Raw genomic sequence first — 26,820 nt, 5'->3', positions numbered from 1 at the left:
TGTGTGTATGAGAATATTTGAATTAAATTGCTAACAGTCAGTGTGTCAAAATGTATTTATGTGTGTAGTGTACAGATGTCCTTTGTAGTGTAAAGAAATAATTACATGTGTGAATGCAGGGTAAGTTTAAATATTTGTTGATACTAGTTTCTGACAAGTGTGTGGTGTGTATATATAAACAAGCTTGTTAGTAGTCCTGGTATCAAAACTTGATGTTGCAGTTTAGATACTAGGCCCTGAAAGCACACAGGACTTAGAACAGAACAGTAAATATTTAGGAAGATATTATTACCTCAGCAGACAACAAAGGAATTCATTCTTCAAATAAGGGGTTAGGACTGATGATGCTTGTATAAAAAATGTAAGATGCATAGTAGCAAAACATGGGCACTGAATACAGAGAGCAAGTGAAGACTGGAAACAAATGTTAGTATTCTATTGGGTGTGTAATGCTAGAGTGCATGAGCAACAGAGCATAAATGAGCTTTAAGAAAAACTGTCTATAAGAAATATCAGATGGGATATGTATAGCAGATGACAAATGGATGAAGAAGTACTAAATGAAACCAGTAAAAGAAGACTAGGGAAGTCATGGTAAGGTAAGAAATGGAAAGACTGATCTCACAAAAGGGATGACAAAAGCTATCAAATGTGGCATGACACTGTACTGGAGAAGACTCATCTAATTCATAGAAGCATGGAAAAACAGAAATAAAAATTATGACAAAGATGACGACGATTACGATGATGATGATGATTATGATGATATATGTGAAGGCACATGGCTTAGTGGTTAGGGCATTTGGCTCAGAAGTGTAAGGTCGTGAGTTCAATTCCTGGCAAAGTATTGTGTCCTTAAGCAAGACACTTTATTTTACATTGCTCCATTCCACTCAGCTGGCAAAAATGAGTAGTATCTGTATTTCGAAGGGCCTGCCTAGTTATGCCGGATCTCACTGAGAACTACATTAAGGGTACACGTGTCTGTGGAGTGCTCAGCCACTTGCACGTTAATTTCACAAGCGAGCTGTTCCATGATCATATCAGCTGGGACCCTTGTCATCATAACCAATGGAGTGCTCCTTCTTTTTTGATGATATATATCACAATGAATAATAACAAAATGAAACAAGACAACAGAGGAGAAATAAGTTTCAACTAATATCATATTAGTTTAACTCTTAAAAAGTAAGTGAGAGGGAGTCTTAACATTTTTGCTGCTTGTCCTTTATCAGAAGAAAAACAAGGAGTGAGGAAGATGAGAAATGGCTGAGAAGAAAGAGATAAAAGAGAAAATTGTATGTATAGGTGCAAGGTGCAGGCATGGCTGTGTGGTATAAAATTTGCTTACCAACCACATGTTCTAAGTTCAGTCTCACTGCATGGCACCTTGGGTAAGTGCCTTCTACTATAGACTTGGCCAACAAAAGCATTGTGAGTGGATTTGGTTGAAAGAAACTGAAAGAAGCCCATTGTGTGTGTGTATGTATGTATATATATAAAAATTTATAAATAAGGATAATATCGATATTTAAATATCGATATTATCAAGTGGTCAGCATGGGAAAAAATACCATACAAAGGTAATAATTTTTTACAACTAAAAATAAGGGTGTCTGAGAGACACCACCATGCCAAAATAGCAGTAATTATTCAGTTATATCTTTTTGCTAGTCTATTTTGTCCCTCTATCTTATCTCATGGTGTGATATGAACATTTAAGGTGGTTCTTAGAGTCAGGGATTTGACTGCTATTTCGGCATGGTGGTGTCTCTCAGACACCCTTATTTTTAGTTATATATATATATATATATACACATACACACATATATATGTGTATATATATATATATATATTTATGTGCGTGTGTGTGTGTGTGTGCATGTTTGTATCCATCATTGCTTGACAGCTGGTGTTGGTGTGTTTACATCCCCATAACTTAGCAGTTCAGCAAATGATAGCAATAGAATAAATACCAAGCTTAAAAAAATGAAGTAACAGAATAAGTACTGGGGTCAATTCATTTAGCTAAAATTTCTTCAAGGCAATGCCCCAGCCTGGCCACAGTCTAATGAGTGAAACAAGCAAAAGATAAAAGATAAAACATCTATGCACACACATATTCTTTTCTTTAATTCACTTATTAGTTTCAAGCCTCTCACTGTGGTTGGTCATGGTTGGTTACTGCCATTGACATCTATTTCAGAACTGCATTCATATTGCTGAGGGGGTTTAAGCAGTCACAGTCCAAACCCTTTTTAGAAGTGTTGGTATCCACTCTGCACTTATATCCCTTATATTGTGATGGAAAACACTGAAGTGAGGTGGCTCCTTGAAATTTAGGCAATTGCAGTTACCTGGTACATGTTTGAGTGAAAGAAAGTGGAATTTTTGAATCTATGGGATGACTTACTGTTTGGAGATTTGTATAATTTTGAATACTGCAGATTGATACTAAAGACCTGAGGACATTCTAGATATAGAAGGCGATGACAATGATGGCGACGACAACAATGGCAATGACAACTATAGTGATGATAACAATGGTGACAACAATGTTATGTGTGATGATAATATGTGTGTGTGCATGCATATGTGTGTGTGTGTCTGTGTATGTATGAATGCATGTACATGTGTCTTCAAATTTGTTCCCACTGCCATTTGACAACTGTTGTTGGTTTTATGTCCCTGTAACAGCAGTTCAGTAAATGAGATGACAGAATAAGTACCAGACTTGAAAATGAGTACTAGGGTCAATTTGTTTGACTAAACTCTACAAGGTGGTGTCCTAGCATTTGTCACAGGCTGAAACAATTAAAGATAAATGTTATCTTAGTTCTTCACATTCCTAAACCAATGTAAATAATGATTTCGTAAACTGACACAAGTGCAGTAATTTGGTTATTTTGTAATTCTTGGTTAGATACATCATCAAAGTCATCCCACGTGTAAACATTGTATCTTTATTTTCTTTGTCACTCAGTTTCACATTAACAACTGGTTCTTGGAGCCTACCAGTGAAATCCAGTTTGTTGCAAGCATTCGAACCAGTGTCCAGGCTGAAGATTAAATTTTTCCTTTCGTTTCACCAGTTATAAAAACCCATTAAAAAGTCACAGCCACTGTTCTTTTTCCTCTGACAAATCCATATAAACAAATGAAAAAATGATTTTTTTTAAAAACAACAGGCTGTGATCTGAGGAAGATAAAAGTTTTGTCTCTAGCAGACCAAGATATTGAGATTAAGGTTCCCTCAATTGTCCAAAGGGAAGTAGGTATAGTCAACGGGTATTTATCTTAATGATACTAACTTCAAAACTAAATTTCATGGTTATTCCAGTAATGTTGCTAAAAATTATCATCATGTAATGTCTGTGTTCCAAGCTGGCATGGATTAGATGGTCTGACAGGATCCAATGTGTCCAAGGAGTGTATCAAGTGTCAGTGTCTGCCTTGACATGGTTTTTACAGCTGGATGCCCTTTCTAATGCCAACCACTTTACTGCATGGACTGTGCTACTTACATTATTGAAGTTGTCATGCAGTTTATAGGACTTTGAGCCCTGGTGGGGGTGGGGTCGACTTCATGCTAGGGATGAGGAGATTACTGGGGGTGGGGGAACAGAGCAGATACCTGCAGAGGGAACTGCATGGTTGTTCACATCTAATAGAAAAGTAGTGAGGAGAAAAAGAAAATGATCAACAGGGGCTGTAAGAAATAGATAATAGTAATAAGGTGCCCAGGTGGCCCCACAAGATACAAGCTGAGTAAAAGTGGGTGGGTGGGTGGTTTGCAATATTGCATGGGAAGGTGAATGTGAGGTAGGGAGGCAGACTGCCAAAATAGAATTGGTATTTTCCACATGTCACATTGCCTCAATAAACCTGACATATCTCAACAAAAAATAGTTTCAAACATGACATTCTTCAACAAAAGATAGATTGTTATATAAAACTGCTTTCTACTGTAAAGGTTAATGAAGATTTGAGTGAATATATCTGATTTCCGGAAAAAGGGTTCAACTGATGATGGAAAGGAAGTTAGTAAACTAAATTCTGCAAGGCATTTTATCTGCCATTTTGCCATTTCTGAGTTTTCACTGAACAACTGAACTTCAGACTAGTGTAAATGAAATGATAAAATAAAAGACATTTACAAAGAGAAATTCCAGAAAAGGTTAAAAAGAAAACAACCTTTTGATAGATTTTTGAGAGGAAAAAAAAACCTTTCTTTACCCTTCATACACAAAAGTAAACTCTCTCCCACTCCATAACCCAACCATCTCCATATGTAAATGAGCTCTCAGTACACAAACTAGATAATATGGTGTTTGACAGGTCCCTGTTTAAGGTTTTGATTTCCTCTTCTCTACATCCTTTTAAGTAACTCCAACACACATTTTCTAAGGGTATGCTTCTCTCTCTCTCTCTCTCTCTCTCTCTCTCTCTCTCTCTCTCACTCTTTGTGTGTGTGTATTTCTATATAGAGGAAGCTAGTTAATTGGCAAGAGTAATGATGTTCTTGTTACTGTTGTCGCTGGTGTTGTTTAACTCCTGGTCAGTCCTTTTGAAGCAAACCAATAATCAAAAACAATTCACCAAAGACTATTCCATCCATCTTTTTTTGTTTCAGGCATTTCGTTTCCTTGATTATATAACCTAATGTAACCGTTTTTAAAAAAAATTTCTTAAGACAATAAGGGGTAGTCTGAGGGAGATTTGGCTGCTATTTCTAGTAGCTTGAGCAACAACTTATTGGTTCTCTGGTTGTGGAGGTGGTAGTGGAGGTGGTGGTTGTTGTATTGCTAATGATACAAGGAGTGTGAATAGGAAAGGGAAGGTAGGGAATACCCATGTCTTTGTGGCTAGACCCATTGTTCAGTAAGATATAGAATACATTATGCTGAACTGCTAAGCATCTCATCTAGAAGATTAAATAAATAAATAAATAAATAAATAAATAAATAAATAAGGAAGGGATGCTGGATCTTCGCCAGCTGTCTTTGCCACAGCAACCTAACAACAATACTTCATCCATCCAATACCCTCAACTCACACACATCATACTGAAAACAAATACAATACAAAGAAAAAGAGAAAAAACAATAATAATAGCATAACAACAGTTAGCAGTTGCCATGAGTCACCACTGGGTTCTGCAAAAAGGAGCAGGGTGGAGAGGAAAGAAGCTTAACTGTAATTTACCCTGGAATAAAGATTTATCAAGATGCTTTCTCCAGCCCTTTCACAACATGTGTATTGAGATTAATCTGCACACAAGAGGCAGACACACCGCACACTAAAATATGTATGTGTGTGTATGTATGTATGTATGTATGTATGTATGCGTGTGTGTGTGTGTGTGCGTGTGTAAAGAGAGGGCGAGAGAGTGAAAGAGAGAGGAAGAATGAAAGTGAGGCATACAACCATACATGTTATGTCAAGGGTACAAAAAAAAACCATCTTGATATTGCTTACAAACAAATATGATCGTGCGTGCATATATATGTACATAGGTTTAAACAAATGTGTATGCGGCATGGGGCTAGTTCATATGTGAGGAAGACCACTATTTCAATGATTTGTAAGCTCCCCCCTCTCTCTCTCTTTTGCACACACACATACACATTTGTAAATCAGTATACAAACTATTCATAGATAAGCAGATGAGCAACCAAATAGATACAAAGATGAGGGCCACCTGATATTCCTTAGTCCCTGTGTTCCTAAAATGTTTGAAATTTTCATTTCTTACATCTACCAAGATACTCTAATAGACTGTATAAACTGTTTTAATATATCTATAATGCTCTATAGTCAGGATGTATTTTAGGGTAGATTAAAAGCTTATGGTATGTACCACTTGACTGGTGCCATTATAAATTAATGACAAATATGTGGCTAATACACACACACACATACATTTATATTTATATATATATACTAATTACGGAGATGTACTTGCATAGCGAGTGACTTGATCTGAGATCGTGTGCTGGAACGAAAACAATTGCAGCGTGGAAGGTGTGTATAAGCCATTTAAGAAATACACAAAACCGTTAGATTCTCTTCAACATTTAAATTTAATTTGTCAAAATATTTTCGTCACTTTGAAACCGTGACTTGTTCACTGACAAAGCTTCCTGCTGCATCTCGAAACTTTGTCAGTGAACAGGTCACAGTCTCAAAGTGACGAAAATATTTTGACAAATTAAATTTAAATGTTGAAGAGAATCTAACGGTTTTGTGTGTTTCTTAAATGGCTTATAAACACCTTCCACGCTGCAATTGTTTATATACTAATTAATAAAAGACAAAGGAAAAGAATGGGATCAACTTCATTAGCCTACAACTGTTTCTGCCATTAGAAGTAGTCACTCAGAGCTGAATGCTTGTGAATTTAAATGCTTCTTGAAATAAACATATACTTCATTTAACGGCTCTGAGGAAGTTATAGAATGTTTTACAAGCATTTAGCTCTGAGTGTTTTGTTTCTAATAGCAGAAATAGCTGTAAGCTAATGAAGATGATTACTTTAACTCCTGTTCTCTTGTCATTTATTAATTAACATTACACACTGTACACATCTAAAGCTTTACTCTAAGACATATATATACTGAATTTTTATAACAGCTGCTTTTTAGTATCACTATGCCTAAGTAAAATCAATTTACATATATAATATACACACACACACATATCATCATCATCATTTAACGTCCGTTTTCCATGCTAGCAAGGGTTGCACCAGGTTCCAATCTGATCTGGCAAGGTTTCTATAGCTGGATGCTCTTCCTAATGCCAACCACTCCAAGAGGGTATTTTTTACATGCTACCTATATATGTATATGTATATATATATATGTATATGTATATATATATATATATATATATATATATATATATATATATATATATATATGTATGTATTTTCATATTTATTATATACATTAGTGTAGCTGGGGTACTTTTGGGTCTGCTGTAGGCAATATGTGGTTTTTTGTGAGGTCTGGGGGCAACAAACAGAAGGGCCACCCCAGGTGGCACACACTCTAACTAAACTACTGCATATATATATATGAGAAATACCTAGTCAAAGATAAACCCCTATATTTGGCTTTTGTGAACTTAGAGAAAACCTTTGATAGGGTACCCCAATCCCTTATCTGGTGGGCAATGCAGAAACTGGGGATTGACAAATAGTTAATAAGAGCTGTACAAGCCCTATACAGAGATGCCGTTAGTAGGTTTAGGATTGGAAATGAGTTATAGTGAAGAATTCTGGGTAGACGTTGGGGTCCACCAAGGATCAGCCCTCAGCCCCCTCTTATACATCATAGTCCTCCAGGCAATAACAGAGGAATTCAAGACAGGTTGCCCCTGGGAGCCCCTTTATGCTGATGACCTGGCCCTCATAGCAGAACTACTACCAGAACTAGAGAAGAAACTTCAAGTGTGGAAGCAAGGTTTAGAATTGAAGGGCCTTAGAGTCAAGATTTTAAAGACCAAAGTTCTAGTAAGTAGGAAGGCAAATACATCACATACCCCTTCAGGTAGGTGGCCCTGCTCAATCTGTTGCAAAGGTGTAGGTAGAAACTCCATACGATGAACCCAGTGTAAGCTATGGACACATAAGAGGTGCAGCAACATCAAAGGAAGATTAACCAGGAAGATAGCTTTTGCGTGCAGCAGATAAACAGGGGCAATAAACACAACAGATGCTCAGAAAACAGACTCCACCACATGCCAGGGGGAGAAACTAGAAGTAGTTGATAGTTTTTGCTACCTAGGTGACCAAGTTAGTAGTGGAGGTGGATGCTCAGAGAGTGTCACCACTAGAATAAGAATAGCCTGGGCAAAGTTTAGAAAGCTTCTACTCCTACTGGTGACAAAGGGTCTCTCACTCAAAGTGAAAGGTAGATTGTATGATGCATGTGTGCAAAATGCCATGCTTCACGGCAGTGAAACATAGGCTGTGACTGCTGTAAGCTTGAAAGAAATGAAGTTAGCATGATCCACTCTATGTGTAACATCAGTGTGCACACACAACAGAGTGTAAGCACCCTGAGAGAAATGTTAAGCATAAGAAGCATCGGATGTAGCATGCAAGAGAGATGTTTAAGTTGGTATGATCATGTACTGTGGATGGACGAGGAGAAATGTGTGAAGAAGTGCCACTCCCAAACAATTGGAAGGAATCTGAGGTAGAGGGAGACCCCGGAAGACATGGGATGAGGTGGTGAAGCATGACCTTCAAACGTTGGACCTCACAAAGGCAATGACAAAAGACCGAGACCTCTGGAGTTATGCTGTGATTGAGAAGACCCGGCAAACAAAGTGAGTTTGCAGCTGTAACCTACACCAGTGTCATATAACCAGCCCACTCAAAAGTACCTTGGATCGTAGGGTGACATGCCGTGCTTGAGGAGACCTATTGAGTCAAGTACATCAACATCAACATCAATATCAAAATGAAATCAAATGGAAATTGTAGTTGTGACCCCCATGCCGGTAGCATGTAAAAAGTACCATCCAAATGTGGCCAATGCCAGTGCTACTTTGACTGGCTTCTGTGCCAGTGGCATGTAAAATGCACCATCTGATCATGGTTGATACTAGCTCCTCTGTCCCCTGTGCCAGTGACACGTAAAAAGCACCCACTACACTCACGGAGTGGTTGGTATTGGGAAGGGCACCCAGCTGTAGAAACACTGCCAGATCAGATTGGGGCCTGGTGCAGCCTCCTGGCTTCTCAGACCCCAGTTGAACCGTCCAACCCATGCCAGCATAGAAAACGGACGTTAAACAATGATGATGATGATGATGATGACGACACATGCATATAAATATATATATATATATATATATACACACATACATATATAGGTGCAGATGTGGCTCTGTGTTAAGAAGCTTGCTTTCCAATCACATGGTTTCAGGTTCAGTCCTACTGCATAACACCTTGGGCAAGTGTCTCCTACTATAGCCTCAGGCTAACCAAAGCCTTGTGAGTGGATTTGGTAGATGGAAACTGAAAGAAGCCTTTTGTATGTATATATGTGTGTGTGTGTGTGTGTGTGTGTGTGCGCGCACGCGCGCGTGTGTCTTTCTGTTGTCTGTTTATCTTCCCACCACAACTTGACACCCGGTGTTGGTGTTCCTATAACTTAGTGGTTTGACAAAAGAGACTGATAAAATAAATACCAGGCTTAAAAAGATAAATGCTGGGGTTGATTCAATTTACTAAAAATTTAAGGTGGTGCCCCATCATGGTCATAGTCTAATGACAGAATAAAGTAAAAGAATAAAAGAATATACACACACATTCCCATATACAAAACACACATATGTATGTATGTACATATATTTGTGAAGAACAGTTAAAGTTTATTCCTTATTTATAAAAATTCTTTCATGGGATTCAGGGAACATAATAATGCACCCCTTGTTAGATATCAATACAGAATCCTCGTCATTACTTTAATATATTTTCCCCATCTAATGGAACAATAAGTTAAATGGCTCTAGAAATACATTATTTCTGCACATATCTTAAATTTTTATCTTGCGTTCCTTCACTACTTCTGAACACTGAATTTGAAAAAAATTACCAAATTTCTGTTTCACTTCACATATTTGATCCTTTTATATTTAATGTTCTAGCATTCCCTATTCCCTTAAATATCCTAGCATGAACTGGCCAATCCCATTCAATGTGTTAACATGTGCCATCTATTCTCATCTAGTATCCAAGCATAAGAGTAAAGACCATGAGATTGCACCAAGAAAGTTACCCTCCGAGGCACGAGTCCAGGCAAGGTTGTTTATGGAAGACCAGTAGTTGCCACTGATGTTGTTGAAGGGAAAGACAAAGCCCGATATAGATTGACACCAGTGATGTTGCAACTTATTTCTACAGCTGAATGAACTGGAGCAACATAAAGTAAAGTGTCTTGCTCAAGAACACAACACACAGTCAGGTCCAGGAATCGAACTTACTGCTTCATGATTGTGAGCATGACGCTCTAACCACTGAGTCATATGCCTTCACAATATCCAAGCATGTTGTATCAGTCATTCACATTTCATGACTATCCTGCAAATAAGGTCAAAGGTTTTGATAGCCAGTCATTTTCTTTGTTCATTTACTAAGTTAACACTGATGTACCACACTGCCATACCAATACACCAGTCTCTCCTCCTTTAGTCAGTCCTACTGTGTTTCACCCTCATTACAACCCTCCCCCACACTAAACACTATTATCAATCCTTCTTTTTCAGAACATCACCCACCCTATGTTACCCTCCCCCACCCTGTGTTTCCCCTCCTCCATCATGTTTTTTCCTGAAAACATTGGCCTACATATGTTCAAACTGATCATTAATCATATAAATTTCATGAGTCCAGGGTGAGTCTGCAAAAGGTTATGAGCCTTGCCCCTCCTTTTCTGAATAATTTTAAATCTTCCTTCATAACAACAGCTAATTGCATATCATATCAAAAAGAAGATGGTTTATGGGTGGGGGTGGGGGTCTTGGGACAAAAGAATCTTCATAAAAAGATTAAGAATTTTACATATATAAGGAAGCTTGCATCCCAGCCAATTGGTTTTAGATTCAGTCCCACTGCATAGCATCAGGGGCAAATGTTTTCTTCTATAGTACTGGGCCAACCAGAGACATGCGAGTTTGGTTGATGGAAACTGAAAGAAATTCCGTTGTATGTGTGTGTGTGAGGAAGAGAGAGAGAGAGAGAGAGAGAGTGTGTGTGTGTGTATATGTGTGTGTGTGTGGTGTGTGTGTGTGTGTGTGCAGCTTTGTGTTTGTCCCCCATTACTGCTTGACAATCCGTGTTGGTTTGTTTACATTCCTGTAACTTAGCACTTCAGCAAAAGAGACCAGCAGGATAAGTACTGGGCTTAAAAAAAAACAAATAAAAAAAAGAGAAAATAAACACAGAGGTTGATTTGTTCAACTAAACTCTTTGAGGCAGAGCCCTAGCATGGCCACAGACCAATGACTGAAGCAAGTACAAAATAAAAGATAGCAATTCCCTAAATTTCTTCCACTCCTTTCAAATCCTAGTCCCTATGCCATCACTAACCATACCCACCATCCTAATACAATATAAAATATCACTAATGCTTCATTTGCTTAGTCCTTTAGCATTTAAATAGGCCATATCAGTCCCAGATATTCTACCTGTTCTATGTTTAACACAAGGCACAACAGGCCATGATTGTGGCCCAGATAGATGCATTTAAATTATAGGCGTTTGTTGCGGTCTAATGTCACTCAGATGCTCTGATACTCCCTAAAATGGCCTAGTGGTTAGAGCAGCGGACTCGCAGGTTTGAATCTCAGACCAGGCGATGTGTGTGTTTATGAGCGAAAACACCTAAGCTCCACGCGGCTCCGGCAGAAAGTAATGGCGAACTTCTGCTGACTCTTTCGCCACAACTTTCTCTCACTCTTTCCTCCTGCATCTTGCAGCTCACCTGTGACGGACCGGCGTCCCATCCGGGTGGGGAACCTATACGCCAAGAAACCGAGAAACCGGCCCTTATGAGCCAGGTATGGCTCGAGAAGGAACTCCCTAAAATGCAAGAGGACTAATAGTTCAACTAATGACTTTTCAGATGATGTAAAACTCACCACCATTATATACTAAGAAGATATTTTAACTATTTTTTTTTTTTATGTGTGGATGGTAGTCTCATTTTCATAAAATGTGCTCAGCAGTCCATGCTATGTAAGAGCAAATACCATTGCTTTATGAGTTAAACCAGCCAGATCCTGACTCTCACACATACCCTAAAATATCAGAGTTAAATATATACGGTTATATCACTGAAATCTCAAAGCTACGAGGCTACAAGATAATGCATGATTAATTCAAAACAATTTGAATAAATATTATATTTGACAGAGTAATCTGAATGCTAAAGGGTTAATAAGCACCATGATGTAAGTCTATCAATGCAGAGTTCAATGAACTAAAACATCAACACAAATCTCTACACAGTAGTCTAATCTATAGAAATAATAGCAATAGCTAAACCTTCCTCAAAATCACTGCCCCCTACCCCACAAAATAATAAAAGGATACATTAGACAATGTTATCTTAGGGACATTTATGTTTAAATAAAAGATGGGATGGTCACAATTAGAAGGCCTTTGATCATAGGTCTACCCCAATCAAAGTTGACTTTGGACTAGAAAACAATAGTAACAGTAACAGCAATAACAATAACAACAGAAACTACTACTACTACTACTACCACTACCACTACTACTACTACTACTATTACTACTACTTGTCATTTAGGTGAGAGAACTTGTTTGTATGACTTATAGCGCAATATCAATACAGTTCAAAGTCTTTCATTCATATTTTCTCATGCTGTCGTTTACCGCAGTGCACCTGGTGCACCTAAAATTCTGTTACCAGTCACTCTCAGACATTCCATACTGCACCTCTAGAGAACTCATTGTTGACTGACAACACAGTGTGAAGTTTCTGTACACACACACACAAACGCACGAATGCACACACACACACATATATATACATATACACATGCATATATACATACGCATCAACCAAAAGGCTATTTTCTTGCTGCTGCTATTGCCGGGCTTAGGGGGAAGTGGTGATAGGAGTAGGGGTGGGTCTCCTGACACCAAGCAGCACCTTAGTCTTTAACATGTCCCTCGCAACAGATAACTGCTCATACAAATATTTACCCACTCACTCACACACTGTACAAATATATAGGTAATCATCATCATCATCATCATCATCATCACCACCACCACCACCACCACTACCAATATCATCATCATTATCATAATTACTTCAACATGAAGTTATTTCATGCTGACATGGCTTAGAATGGTCTGTAAAACAACATCTTTCTTTGCTCACCCCACTCAGCTTTAAGTCAACCTTGTTTGTGACACCTAGCATATTTAAAAAGCCAGATGTTCTTATGCTTTTCTTTATTTTAAAAACCTATAAATCGAATGATTATCTGTGGCTTTTCTAAGTTCTTTTGGACTGCAGGATTAATTTTTGTGAAGATCCACATGGTTAATATTCTGTTAGAATTGTAAGGGATTAGCAATTAGAAGCTAAATAAAAGCAGTGAGAAGAGCATAGTTCTGGAGTTAGAGTGGAGTAAGCTGCACACCTCCCATACTATCAGACATCTCCTACTCCGCACCACTCATTCTTGGCAGCCCTGTTCTGCCCTGTCCATTCCTACCCACCTTAGACCATGAAGGTCCACTCTGACACCACAATACCACATATATCACTTTCCAAAACCCCCGCCACCCCCAAACATTCCCTTTACTCTTTTACTTGTTTCAGTCATTTGACTGTGGCCATGCTGGAGCACCACCTTTAGTTGAACAAATCGACCCCAGGACTTAATCCTTGTAAGCCTAGTACATATTTTATCAGTCTCTTCAGCTGAACTGCTAAGTTACAGGGACATAAACACATCAACATTGGTTGTCAAGCAATGGTGGTGGGGGGACAATACTGACACATAAGCATATATATATATATATATATATATACAATTTTTTAAGATGCTCGCTTTGAGAATTGCATTCCCTCGTGTTCGGTAAAATGTGTTTATTATGGTAGTTTTGACTTTAAGAGCCCCTCATAGCATGAGGCATTTATGTAAAGTAATGCCCTTAATATAAATAACTATATATATATATATATATATATATATATGATGAGCTTCTTCCAGTTTCCATCTACCAAATCCACTCCCAAGGCTTTGGTTGGCTTAAGGCTATAGTAGAAGACACTTGCCCAAGGTGCCACGCAGTGGGACTGAACCCGGAATTATGTGGTTGGTAAGCAAGCTACTTACCACACAACCACTCCTGAACCTAAAATATGACTAATAATATTGCTCCTCTTACAGCAAGAAGTCGGTTCTGCACTAGTCCTTTCTCTCATACGGTATCCCTCTCTACCTCTTAATTTCCTAGCATTCATAGTCTTGCAAGCTGCATGGTAACCTCACTAGTGGAAGTGGCATGCAAAAAAGGGACTCAACACATGCTCTGAAGTGGTTTGCAGTAGAAAAGGTATCAAGCCATAGAAGCCATCCCAAATAAACACTGGAGCATGATGTGGACCTTGGTCCAGAATTTTAAATAATGATGATGATATTGATGAGGGTGATTGAATCTGGAGTGTGATACACAATATGGATTGTTGCTTCAGCCTTGACTAAATAAACTTACAACCAAAATCACTCCAGTTATGACCAACTTAACTGTTTTGGACTAATTAGAACATTATCTAATGTCCTTCTTTTTTTAAGAGAGTAACACTTGATTTGAAGTAGACTTACTGCCTATATCTAGTACATCAGGCAACTATGAAAAGGTTCCTTCAGTTGGAGGAGAGTCAGCAATTTCAGAGATACAAGAGTCATGATAATAGTTGGTGAAAGATGCAGAGTGGAGCAAGAAATATATTATGGGCCATTGCTTTGTCAGTGTTGACAAATGTGGGCCTGACTGTTAGAGGTGCAGCCTTTTCCTGAATGTTGCCTATAATGTATGTGTGAGTTCAGTGGGTGCACTGTATTAGACAGACGAACAGTATACTGGTTGTAGTGTGTGTAACTGTGCTGTATTAAAGTTGACCATCTGTTTAAGCTTGAATCATCCTGAAGAGAAAGTTCAGCCTTTGTGAGACTATTGAGAAAATTGTCAGAGAAGAAATAGAACAAATTGAAAAACCAAACGTTGGTAGGAAATTTGTTGTTTATAATTGAGTGCTGTTTAAGAAAAGTGAATGAAATATAGTAGATGTGATTTCTTCAGATATTTTTTATCTGTATTTTACTGCTATTGAAAAAGTCTTTGTTATTAACCCTCACTGCACTGATTAAATTTCTACTGGTGATGTAATATGCTAATCGTATAAAAATCAGTTCTTGCAGCTTCTTTCTAATGGCCAATAAAAATAATGTGCATTCTATGTCATATGAAATGGAGAGAATTCCAGTAAGTACATCTCTATCAAAAACGAATTAACTCTTTTCCAGTGTCTAAAGTGTACATGCACAGAATCGAGTATATTCAGATCCTGTACAGTAAGGGTGAAGCCACTCTCACCATTGCAACATGCATGTTTAGATGCTTTATAAGAAATACTGGAATAATTTTCTTCAGTGGAGGAAAAAGTTCTGAAGGTGTAGTTGCTACTATAAGAAGGGGCTGAGCAAAGTTCAGAGAGCTTCTACTTTTGTTGGTAACTAAGGGCCTCTCCCTCAAAGTGAATGCTACATGGCAGTGAAACATGGACCTTGACTACAGAGGACTTGTGAAGGCTTGAAAGAAATGAAGCTAGGATGCTCTGCTGGATGGGTAATGTCAGTGTGCATGCATGACAGAGTGTGAATGGTATAAGAGGAAAACAGAGTACAAGAGGCATCAGATGTTGTGTGCAAGAGAGAAGACTGCACTGGTTTGGTCATGTGATGTGTATAGATGAGGACAGCTGTATAAAAAAAGTGCTGATCTCTAATTGTGGAGGGAACCTGTGGAAGGAATAAACCTAAGATGTGGGACAAAGTGATAAGGGATCTTTGGATCCTGGGCCACACAGAGGAAATGACAAAGGACCGGGAGTTGAGGTGATTTGCTGTACTTGAGAAGACATGTTAAGCTAAGTAAAATTGCTGTCATCTATACATATAAGCTTGACCTTTATAGGTGCTGATACCACATAAAATGCACTTGTGCCAGTGTTGCATGAACACACTTGTGCTGGTGGCATGTAAAAAGCACCTAACACACTCTGTAAAGTTGTTGGCATTAGGAAGGGCATCCAGCTGTAGAAACCATGCCACAACAGACAATTGGAGTCTGGACAGTTCTCCAGCTGGCCAGCTCCTATCAAATTGTCCAACCCATGCCAGCATGGAAAATGGATGTTAAATGATGATGATGAAGATGGATAAGTCATGGATTAGTCATGCATGACATTTTTACAGGTCTTCTAAGACAGGTAGGAAGAAGGGAGGAAGTTATCTACATACTGAAGACACAGCTCAGATATCTGCTATAGGTGCCCATGGGCCAAAAGGTCGATGTTTTGATGTAGCGAGTTGGAAAGGTTTGATCCTGAAAATTGAAGTGTGAAGTGCAAAAGAGAATGTGGTTCAAGATAATAAATAGCAATAAAACCTATAGAGGCAAATAACTAAGCCCTGGCACACTCCTGAGTTGATAACATGGAGGACAGTGTCTGCTTGAGCATATTCAATTGTGATATACCTATTACATACACCGCATAAAATAAACCAAAGGGAAAGTCTTGTATTCAGCTTACATGCAAAAAATATTAGTGAATTTTTCCACGCATCACACATTACCATCTTTAAAAAAGAGCACTTATGATATTGCAATCCTAGATACACAATGCCTAAAAAATACAAATGGTGGGATAGTCAAAGCTCAAATGCCTTTAATTCTAAGTTTATTCAATCAAGGCTGACCTGGAGCTAAATAACAACAACACCCCTAGAGCCACTCTGTTGCTTCTGCTAAATATTAATAAAAATATACATGTAATATATATGTCACTATTGATCAGCCCACTGAATGTTGTTATACACCACTGGTCACAATTCCCTTCCTCACACTCTTATAGCTTTCAAATGATATCACTTTGCTGGCCAACATTCCTCCTGAATGGAACATCAGTCTGTCACAGGGTTACCCATTCACAGATGAGTGAACTGGGGCAACGTGGAATGAAGTGTTTTGCTCAAGAACATAGTGCACTGCCAGTCTGGGAATCAAAACCATGATCTTGCAATCATGAGTGCAACACCCTAACCACAAGGACATGCACCTCCACACACACACACACACACAGTGTGTTACTTGTCATACGATGGGTAACTTTGAAAATATACTTTTGTCATCATTGGTAATATAAGGAAGTATGGCACACATACAGTTCTTGGTGCTTACAAAAAACAATGAAATGAATACTAATTTGTTAAGCTCGATGGTATATATTCATTATTTGGATCGATATGAAAGGCTATACATTGCTGCTTAGCATGCAAAAAATATCACTTAAACCTTCATCAAATTATATTCTATCATCATCATCATCATTTAATGTCCACCTTCCATGCTAGCATGGGTGGTATCATCCAAAAACAAAAAAATGATATATTGCAATTTGAAGAAGATTTGATTGTTATTTCTAGCAGGTCAAGTGTCTGCATAGCAGTCCTTTCATTGGCACATAGCCGTAAATATAATTAAAAGAATTCTTTGAGCATTGGAGAAAATACTTTGTGATGTTCATTCCATTTCTATACTTAGTTCAAATTCCTCTTAAGTCAACCTTGTTTTTCATTTTTTCTAGGCTTGGTAAAATAGTAAGATTGCTTCTTAACATTGGCATTTTTCTCATTTTTATACAAGCCTTCTGAGTGAACTGTAGATAGGAGGGCCCTGAAAGGGGTTTCAGGGAGTAGCATCCCTGCCTTCCTGAGCTAGTTTTCCACCACATTTCTTAAAAATCATGGTAGAAGCCTTGGTCTTCAACCACTCATGTCTAGAAACTGAGGTTGGGGGTAAACAAGGGTATGCTCCTCATAGAAAATCCAGCTTCAGAAAAGCCTCATATTAGCAGAGAAGAATGGGCAACAGCCAGCCCAAAAGTTGGGGTGGGCTGCACTTGCCTTCCTTGGTTGCTGTAGCATTGAGGTAAATCCAGCCACCCCCGCTAATGGGGACAAAACCTGAACTTAAAACACTGGATGATAATGATGATGATGATAATGAGTGAATTTGGTAGATGGAAATTGAAAGAAGCCCATCACACACACAAACACGTACATGTGTGCACATGCCTGTGTATGTATGAATGCATGTATATGTATGTATATGCATGTATGAGTGTGTATATATTAAGGTCTCCTTGTCTTGACATTGCATGGTTGTTGTAAATGAACGTCATTCATCCCCCTCCTCCTCCTCCTCATCATCATCAACATTTTTATTTATTTCAAATATTCTGAAAAATATGTTAGGCTATGGGGAAAATGTTACCTTGTTTGAAAACAAGTGAGGGTTGACAATAAGAAGAAGGGCATCCAGCCATAGAAAATTTGCCTCAATAACCTCTGTCCAATTCATACAAGCACAGAAAAGGAGACATTAAAACAATGATGATGATGATAACCATGAGTGCAGAGGAGTGGATGCATCCTTAGAGAATCAGAGAAAATGACAAGTGTTGCTTTTTCTTGTTCTTTTATGTTCTAGTTAATTTCGTCACCACCACCACCACCACCACCACCATCAACATCATCCTTTAATATCCATTTTCTATGTTGCTATAAATTGGACAGTTTGACACAATCTGGCAAGGCCAAGAGCCATATCAATCTTCACTGTCTGTTTTGGTATGGTTTCGGCAATTGGATATCTTTCCTAACACCCACCATTTTACAGAGTGTACTGGATTCATTTTATATGGTGCCAGATACTTTTTTACTTGTTTCAGTCATTTGACTGCGGCCATCTGGAGCACCACCTTTAGTCAAACAAATCAATCCCAGGACTTATTCTTTGTAAGCCTAGTACTTATTCTATTGGACTCTTTTGCCAAGCTGCTAAGTTACAAGGGGATGTAAACACACTAACATCGGTTGACAAGCAATGGTGGGAGTCAAACACAGACACACACACAAATATATACATACATATATATGTATATATATGTATATACATATATATATTTATATGTGTGTATGTGTATATATATATATATATATACATATATATATACACGACGGGCTTCTCTCAGTTTCTGTCCACCAAATCCACTCACAAGGCTTTGGTCAGCTCAAGGCTATAGTAGAAGACACTTGCTCAAGGTGCCATGCAGTGAGACTGTATCTGGAACCATGTGATTGGGAAGCAAGCTTCTCACCACACAGCCACTCCTGCACCTATATTTTAAAGATAATGAGTCCAGGTTAAGTGGATTAGTAGAATTATTTGCAGATTGGGCAAAATGACTTGTGAAATTTGTTGTAGCTCTTTACATTCTGACATTACCAATGAAATCAATGGTGCCAAACTGTATCAGACCTTGCTTTTGGTCTTGGACAACATTAATAGCTAGATGGAAAACTTTCATGTATAGGAAACTGGTGGTCATCTTTGGAAAATAAAGAAGAAAACTTGCCCAGGTTTACACTCTGGATAACTTTCTACGTGCAGTCACATGGTCTCTCTGACAAATATTTCTAGAGATTAGAGAATTGGCAGAATCAGAAGAACAGGGAACAAAGTGTTTTGCAATATCCCTTTGCATTTAGAGTTTGGATCTTCACCAAAGACGATATTTTTATTCATTCTTCTAGGATTTAGGTTGATAAAATAAGCACCGGCCAAGTCTTGGAATGAACTAATTGACTGCTCCCACTCACTCCTCAAACAAGATAAAAATTATGGCCATATATCTATGAAAAGATAAATCAATATGTATGATCCTGAAAGATGGTAGTGCCCTCAACAAAATAGTAGAGAGGAATTCTGCATGAAACAATATGACTTTGCTACTCTGGTAGTTATGATTACACGCAGAAAACACACATACTCGAGCCAGTGAAGAAGCCTCTACATGCTAGACATATCTCCTGCAGATCATACCCTACCATTAAAAGAAAATGACACGCTGGAGGTGTAGCCCTGAAAAAAAAAATTACGGAACAGTCTTAGTTGAAATAAATTTGCTCGGTCAGGGGTAATCTGAGGTTAAACAAGACAGAGTGAGCGCTATAGCACTGGTGGTAATCTCTTGGGAAAAAGGATCTCTAAGTCTCAGTCTGATTTCCAATTGTAACAACTTTAACTTACTCCAATAATACCATTGATGAAAGCAGGAGCCCCACAACATCCACACATTGTCTGAAAACAGTTGTGACCGCCTGCAGATGAGTATTATCAAATCACAGAAAGTCAACAAATTGACTGCACTTGTCAAACAGGTTCGAAGGGGTAGAGGTGGATACTATCCATACACAAGCATGTATACGGGGCCAAAGAAGGAACCACTGTGCTTGGAGGGGCACCTTTTATTAGTAGAGGGCAGGGGCGAATTGCAGGCACATAAGAACCTGTTGTGACGCATTTGTGTGTGTAAGCAGTATGAATTGAAATACGACGGTAGAAAGCTGATATTGTTATGGGTATCGATAAAATAAATAGTCGTATGATGCAGGGTGGATGTAATCTAACTAAAAATATGTGAGGCATTATAGGCATCAATATATGCATCTTTTTGCCTCAATTTTCTTTTGCTCTCCCGAACACATATACCCAAGTTATAAAGCAAGGGACTGTCGACCAGTTTTTAGCAATGTAATAAAACATATATTATATCATATAAACATTGGCACACTTCTCGTTTCTGACAGCTTGTTAGACGATACATGTATATGCGCGTGTTCTTTGATGAAACTGCTGATAGTATTTAGAAACCATAAAGGCGGCGTGCTGGCAGAAGCGTTAGCACATCGGACAAAATGCTTAACGGCATTTCGTCGAGGTGCTAGGGATCAATGCAATCGACTTGCCCTCACTCCACCGAAAAAAAAAAAAAAAAATTCTAGGCCCCGTGCTTAAAGTAGAAAGAATTACTTAAAAACCCAAGGGGTGGCGAACTGGCAGAGTCGTTGATGTAATCGGCTACCTATTCCCCTAACAAGATTTTGAGAACCCTATACTGTTCACGCCGCAATACTCATTAAAAGTTTCAATTTAAGTTTTATTCTATAAAAATTGGCATCGTAAAGCCAAGCATGCAAAAACAATCGAGAACGACTGACAATAAAGCCAACGTGCCAATGAAGGAGCCTCTACGTATTTGAAATAGCAGTCAAATTCACTCACTACTAATTACATCTGGGGCGTCTTATACAAGAACAGAACAGAAATCATGTAGTCTTACATCAAAAAGGTGGGATAGTTGTGGCTAGAATACTTTTGATCATAGGTCAGCTCGATCAGGGGTGACCTGTGGCTAAACATCATCAACCAGAAAGGTATCGATCTTACGTAATTAGTGAAGGTCTCGAGTGATCAGACTACAACTACAATGGAAATTTAAAAAAAAAGTGTTCAACAAACAATTTGTCATTCTATTGAATGAAAATAGTCTGCTCTTCAAAAATAAAGTTAATCCTTTGGTTATAGACTAGTTTGAAGTTTGAGATAAGAAGAAAAAGAAAAGAAAAGTAGGTGTGAAGAAAGAAGTTGTTGTTTTCGATCTCTTGGTAAATTAGTTCCATTAAGTCTCCAAATTTTACAAGGACGAAGAAAATGAGAGTGATGTGTCATTTTCTTATAACGTTTAGTGATGTTAAGAGAAAGTGAAATTGGATTAGAAACTTAAAGACGTAGTAGCGAGCTGAGTGGCATTAGCGACAAAGAATATTTATTTCTCAGACACACACACATACATAAACAAAGACACATGGGCACATATATACATACTTATAAACGTCTGAGGAAAGCGTCAATGCCACGACCCACATCTTGACCAAAGCCTACATATTTGCCCCAGGTACGCCTGTTGTTCAAGGATCAGTTTATATTGTCTCTTAGGGCTTGCCGCTTTCCTTCATGACCCTCGGATATGAACAACTGTCATCATCTTCATCTATCTATCTATCTATCTATCTATCTGCCTGTCTGTCTAATTATGTATGTATGTATGTATGTATGTATGTATGTAACCAAGCTACAGAGTTAGGATTCGGAAATGGTTGTGCTTCAGTGGAACGGTATACTTTCTGTCTGTGTAAAGCAGTAATGTGTTCAGTGTGTGTAAAAGTATGACTGGGTGACCGGGCGGTAAGCATAAACAGTCTGTTTGTGCCTTTCCCTTTCGCGTTTCACACAACCTCTTCCCCCAGACTGTAAGGAATTTCGGGAAGGTTTTCACGAAATATTCTTTGGAATTCTAGTTTCAGAAGCAATTGATATCTTTACCCATTGAGGAAGTAATTTTTGACGCTAATAGTGAACACACACACACACACACACAGATGTGTGTATATATCAATCTATCTGTCTGTCTATCTCTCTCTCCACCCATCTATCTATCTATCTATCTATCTATCTATCTATCTATCTATCTATCTATCTATCTATCTATCTATCTATCTAGATAGATAGATGGATAAAAAGAAAGGAAGAAAAGAGGAAAGAGAGAAATAGTATACCACCAAGACATAAACCATGAAAATCTTATAGGTATTGCCATTTGTTAAGGGTTAGCAGTAGAAAAACACAGAAAGAGCGCTCTCCACCCACCCTATATATAATACTACTATTATATACGTTGTACAATATATATATTTTATTAATAATTGGCAGAACTTACAGAGTGGCTCAAAGGCCTCTCTCTCTCTCTCTGTATATATATATATATATATATATATATATATATATATATATATATATATATATATATATATATATATATATATATATATCCGGTATGTATAAATATATAAATACATGTGATGTATATGTATGTGTATACACACACACAAACACATGTGTGCGGTGTAAAATCAAATAATCGTAAAATGTCTGGTGCTTTGCGTAGGAGAGTTGAACCTGGACTTCGTTTATCCATTGTGTAGGAGATGGAAAGAGAAAGGTTGGGAGTCGGTGACGCATCCTATGATTAGTACTACTAAATAGTAAGATTGGCAATAGATGAGGAATCAACAATGACGAGGAAATAAATAAGTATTAATGTATATTACATCGCTAAGGAAGATTTTATTCAAAAGGGTGTATTTAAAAGGAGTAGTAGTCAAGAAGTAAAAAGATCTGCTATCGTTAAAAGGTATTTGTTTACTAAATCCGAAAAGACGGTTCCAAAAAGAGTCGAAAATAAATAAATAAACAACCATGTCTTTGTCTATGCCTAATGCAGGAAAAGAGTTAATCATTTAGCAAAGCTGGAGAGAACGGATGAGTGTGAAAGCGCAGTTTGGGTGAAAGGAAAAAATATTTCCCGCCCCCGTCACTGGATAACGACCCAGACATTAGTGACCTTTTACATCTTGCTTATCGGGAACTGATGCTGAACTGTCCAGGCGAGAACTAATATGTCTGTTAGTCTGTGTTCACCTATCTGTGTAACTTTCTGTCAGTATATTTATCTATATAATTATCGTCATCGATCTATCTGTATACTTATCTATCGGCCTGTATATATATTTATATCTATCGATCTGTCTGTCTATCTATTTTCCTTTTCCGTTTATCGAAACGCGTGTACAGAATGAATGGATCGGAGTATTTTTGTTAAAAGGAACAACACTTGTTCTTAAACCCCTACCCACGATTACTTATCAGTCCTAATCACTTATCATTCAGGTTTGATTTCGCCTTTCCTCCATGAAGGGTCGATAGAATAAGTACCATCACGGATATATTAAGTAGGCACTCGGCTTGCAGGAAACAACAGCCAAATCTTCCTAAAATTACACTTCACTGCTTTAGAAAGAAATGACACATTGGATAATGCAGTCCTAGATACACTACGACTAGAAAAATAAAAAGAAAGGATTGTCGTGGCCAGAATACTTTTGATCGTAGGGCTTCACAGGCAGATTGACCTAGGGCTAAATGATAACAATTGACATGATTCAACTGATTATACTACCATCCCCGCAGAGTAGGGATTTTGAGCCTAGCGAAAAGAAATGAAAGCCTTATCGTGTCGCACGTTGCTTCTATATTTCTTGTTTATTTGTTTTGTATCGCATTGAATTGGTCTATAATATTGTTGCACTTGCGACATACAATAAGAATGTGAATAGCAATCATTAAAATTGAAGAAATCGTAGTCGATTTCAGCCAACGCTTAAAAATCAAGAGACCCTTTTATCCGTTTAAAATAAATAATACATATTGAAGGGAAACAATGAGTAAATAGCCGGGAAAAAAAAAACGAAAAAAAAAAAACTAATTAGTAACTCAGTCTCCCCATCTACTTCACACTTCTACACACCGCTGGGAGAAGTTAAACAATAGATGTTCAAAATACTGGATTAATTGGATACACGTCTGAGATTTGGCGAGAAAAACCCTTGTTAACTAAAGGATTTATTCGTTTTTATTATTTGATTAGTTCCGGTTGGAACCCCTTTCACGAGACTTGAGCTAATGCATTATGTACGCCACAACATCCCAATCCCTTGTAAATCAGATCGTTGTGTCAATATAACAATTTTTTTTTTTTTGTGGTCACGGTTGTAGCCATTCTACCTACATCGTATTTGCTCTTTGGAGAAAAGCATTAACGTTACAGCATCCCAATTTTTACCTCTTTTTAAACTTGTAGCTTCGTACCTAATCGATAATTAATATTTTTGACGAGTAAGTATTTTCAGTTGTGAGAAACGAGGCGTTATAGACAAAGAAATATAGGTGTCAAGATGATGGATATCGAATAGAGAGAGAAAGACAGAATGAGAGAGAGACCACCTCTACCATTTTAAAGGTGATTCTGTCATTAAGAGTCCTATTGTGATTACCACTACAGCAATATCATCATCATCATCATCATCATTACCACCACCACCACCACCATCATCATCGTCATCGTCATCACCATCAACAACATCATTATCATCATCATCACCAGTTGCTATCTAGTGGCAAGAAAGTTAACTTCTATAAGAAAGACGTTGTTGATGTGTAATTGTTTAGCCCCAGGTCAACCCTGACTGTGCAGACATGATCAAAAGCTATCCCGCTATGACAATTCCATCTTTTTCGTATATCCACGAAATTCAGGATCACAATATATACAACGTGTTCTTTTGTAAGACTTGTTGGATGTAATTGAAGAACATTTGGCAGTAAGCTTCTAGCAGGAGAGAGACCACGTAAAGATTTCCTCGTAGGATTGACGTTGATGATAGGTTGTATTGATGGGGAAAATTGCGAACAGAGCAACGGAACAAACGATAAGATGTAACTAAGTTCATACAGTTCTTTGTGCGCGTGTGTATTCATGTGTAATGCTGTTGGTTAAAGTGACCTTATTGTTTTTGTAGTCATAATAATGCATACAAGTCCAAGAATTTTATAAACCGGAACATAGGAAGTTGGGTCATTCATACCTTTCTCAAGGGCACTGGTGATACATACTGATATATGTATGTATAAACATAAATGAGCATGTATGTATGTATGTATGTTTGTATCTATCTATCTATCTCTATTTATTTGTATGTGTAAATATTTGTGTGTTTATGTGTATACAAAATATTTTGGTAAAAGGGTCGCTTCCAAGAGATATAAAAGATTGATAAATATTATATAAATTTAAATTTTTAAAAAAATTTGAAATTAGCTGTTCAGGGAATGGTTTAAAAGACTTTCTCAACATACTCGTTGAAAAGAAGAAAAGAAAAGAAGAAAAGCCAAAACAAAACCCCTCTTTATTTAGAAGTCGGGAAAACGGCTTGATCGGGACAGTAAAGGGTCAGAAATTCAAGTGAGAATGTGTAGTAGTATAATTAGAACTAAATAGTTAGAAAATATTAGTCAGCAACAACGAAATACTAAAACAGTAACGAAACACTAATCAACAGTAGTGAAACACTAAAACTCTAAGCGATTGATTTCTGGAAGACACCAGAACAACAAGTGATGGAAGAACTGTTATTTAACACGATATCGAACTGACGGTTGAGAAAGTGAGAGGTGGAAGAGGGGGAGAGAGACAGACATACAGAATGACAAGAGATAGAAAAGGGTAGCGCAAATTGAAAGAGTTAACAGGGTTGCTGCTGTAAAAGGAAATAGAAGCGGCGTTAGAACAAGACAGACCAAACCATTCTTGTTTTCGTTTTATACTAACATTGCTGTTGTTGACTTATCGTGTTTAGCTCTTTCTCTACGCTGTCTCCTACATTCAACACCAACACTGAAGGTTCAGCAAGGTCTGATGTTACCTACCTGTAGTTTGTAGTAATCATTCTGCTTCACTGCTTTGAATAAGTCGTCTTCCTTTCCCATTGTTAGTTACCACCTCCACCAGTTGGACTGGGACGACTGGACAGCTTATGCCCAGCACCACTAATACATCCACCCAGTATCGAGATTTAGCGCGTCAGCAGCGGTGGTAATCCCTTACGCATCACCGCCATCGCCTTAGCCATAGTCGAAGAGGATCGGTTCCAGCGCGCTATGTAGGGGCACCCAACAACAGCAACAGTGGGGGCGGCAGGGCAGCTGTTACTGTCGCAGTTGTCTAGTACAGCGCATTTTGCTCAGTAGGTGGGACTTGATCTTACGTAATCGACTAGTGTGCTATATCCGAACAAGTGGGTGGAGCGTGCGTGACGTAAATCAATCTGATTGGTCAATTGCTGGTAAGTCGTTGCTACTAGTAAAATGCCGATTTGACTTATTCATTGTTCTTCCCAATACATTACTCGGAAGTTTCTTTCTTGCATCAGATATGAATCAATAGAGAAGTTAGTCATGAAGTTTTTAATAGCGTTTTATATCATTATATGCTCTCCGATATGAGCAAAGGAAAGTCTGAACAGAATAACATTAGTAAACATGAAATCACAAAGAAAACAGTCTCACGATTTATAGAAAAAAATCATTAGAGACTGAATCGAGAAAAATACTTCAAAGAAAAAGACAAAAAGAACTTTTCCAACCCAATAAGTCGTTACTAATTGATAGTTTTTTTT

General features: G+C 37.9%; 1 protein-coding gene across 1 annotated transcript in view; it reads right to left on the bottom strand.

Annotated features, from left to right (window-relative positions):
* LOC115231265 overlaps nt 1-26,423 on the bottom strand; it is a 116,274-nt gene extending 89,851 nt beyond the window's left edge. Inside the window, exon 1 of the mRNA XM_029801330.2 lies at nt 26,072-26,423. Within this exon, the coding sequence (XP_029657190.1) occupies nt 26,072-26,131 (60 nt within the window). The 5' untranslated portion in view covers nt 26,132-26,423. The remainder of the gene's footprint in view (nt 1-26,071) is intronic.
* Nucleotides 26,424-26,820: the final 397 nt, after the last annotated feature.

The sequence above is a fragment of the Octopus sinensis genome, linkage group LG2 (genome assembly GCF_006345805.1).
Source record: "Octopus sinensis linkage group LG2, ASM634580v1, whole genome shotgun sequence".
Taxonomy (NCBI): domain Eukaryota; kingdom Metazoa; phylum Mollusca; class Cephalopoda; order Octopoda; family Octopodidae; genus Octopus; species Octopus sinensis.
Note: the sequence above shows the minus strand (reverse complement) of the source record. Positions and strands in the feature narration are given on the sequence as shown.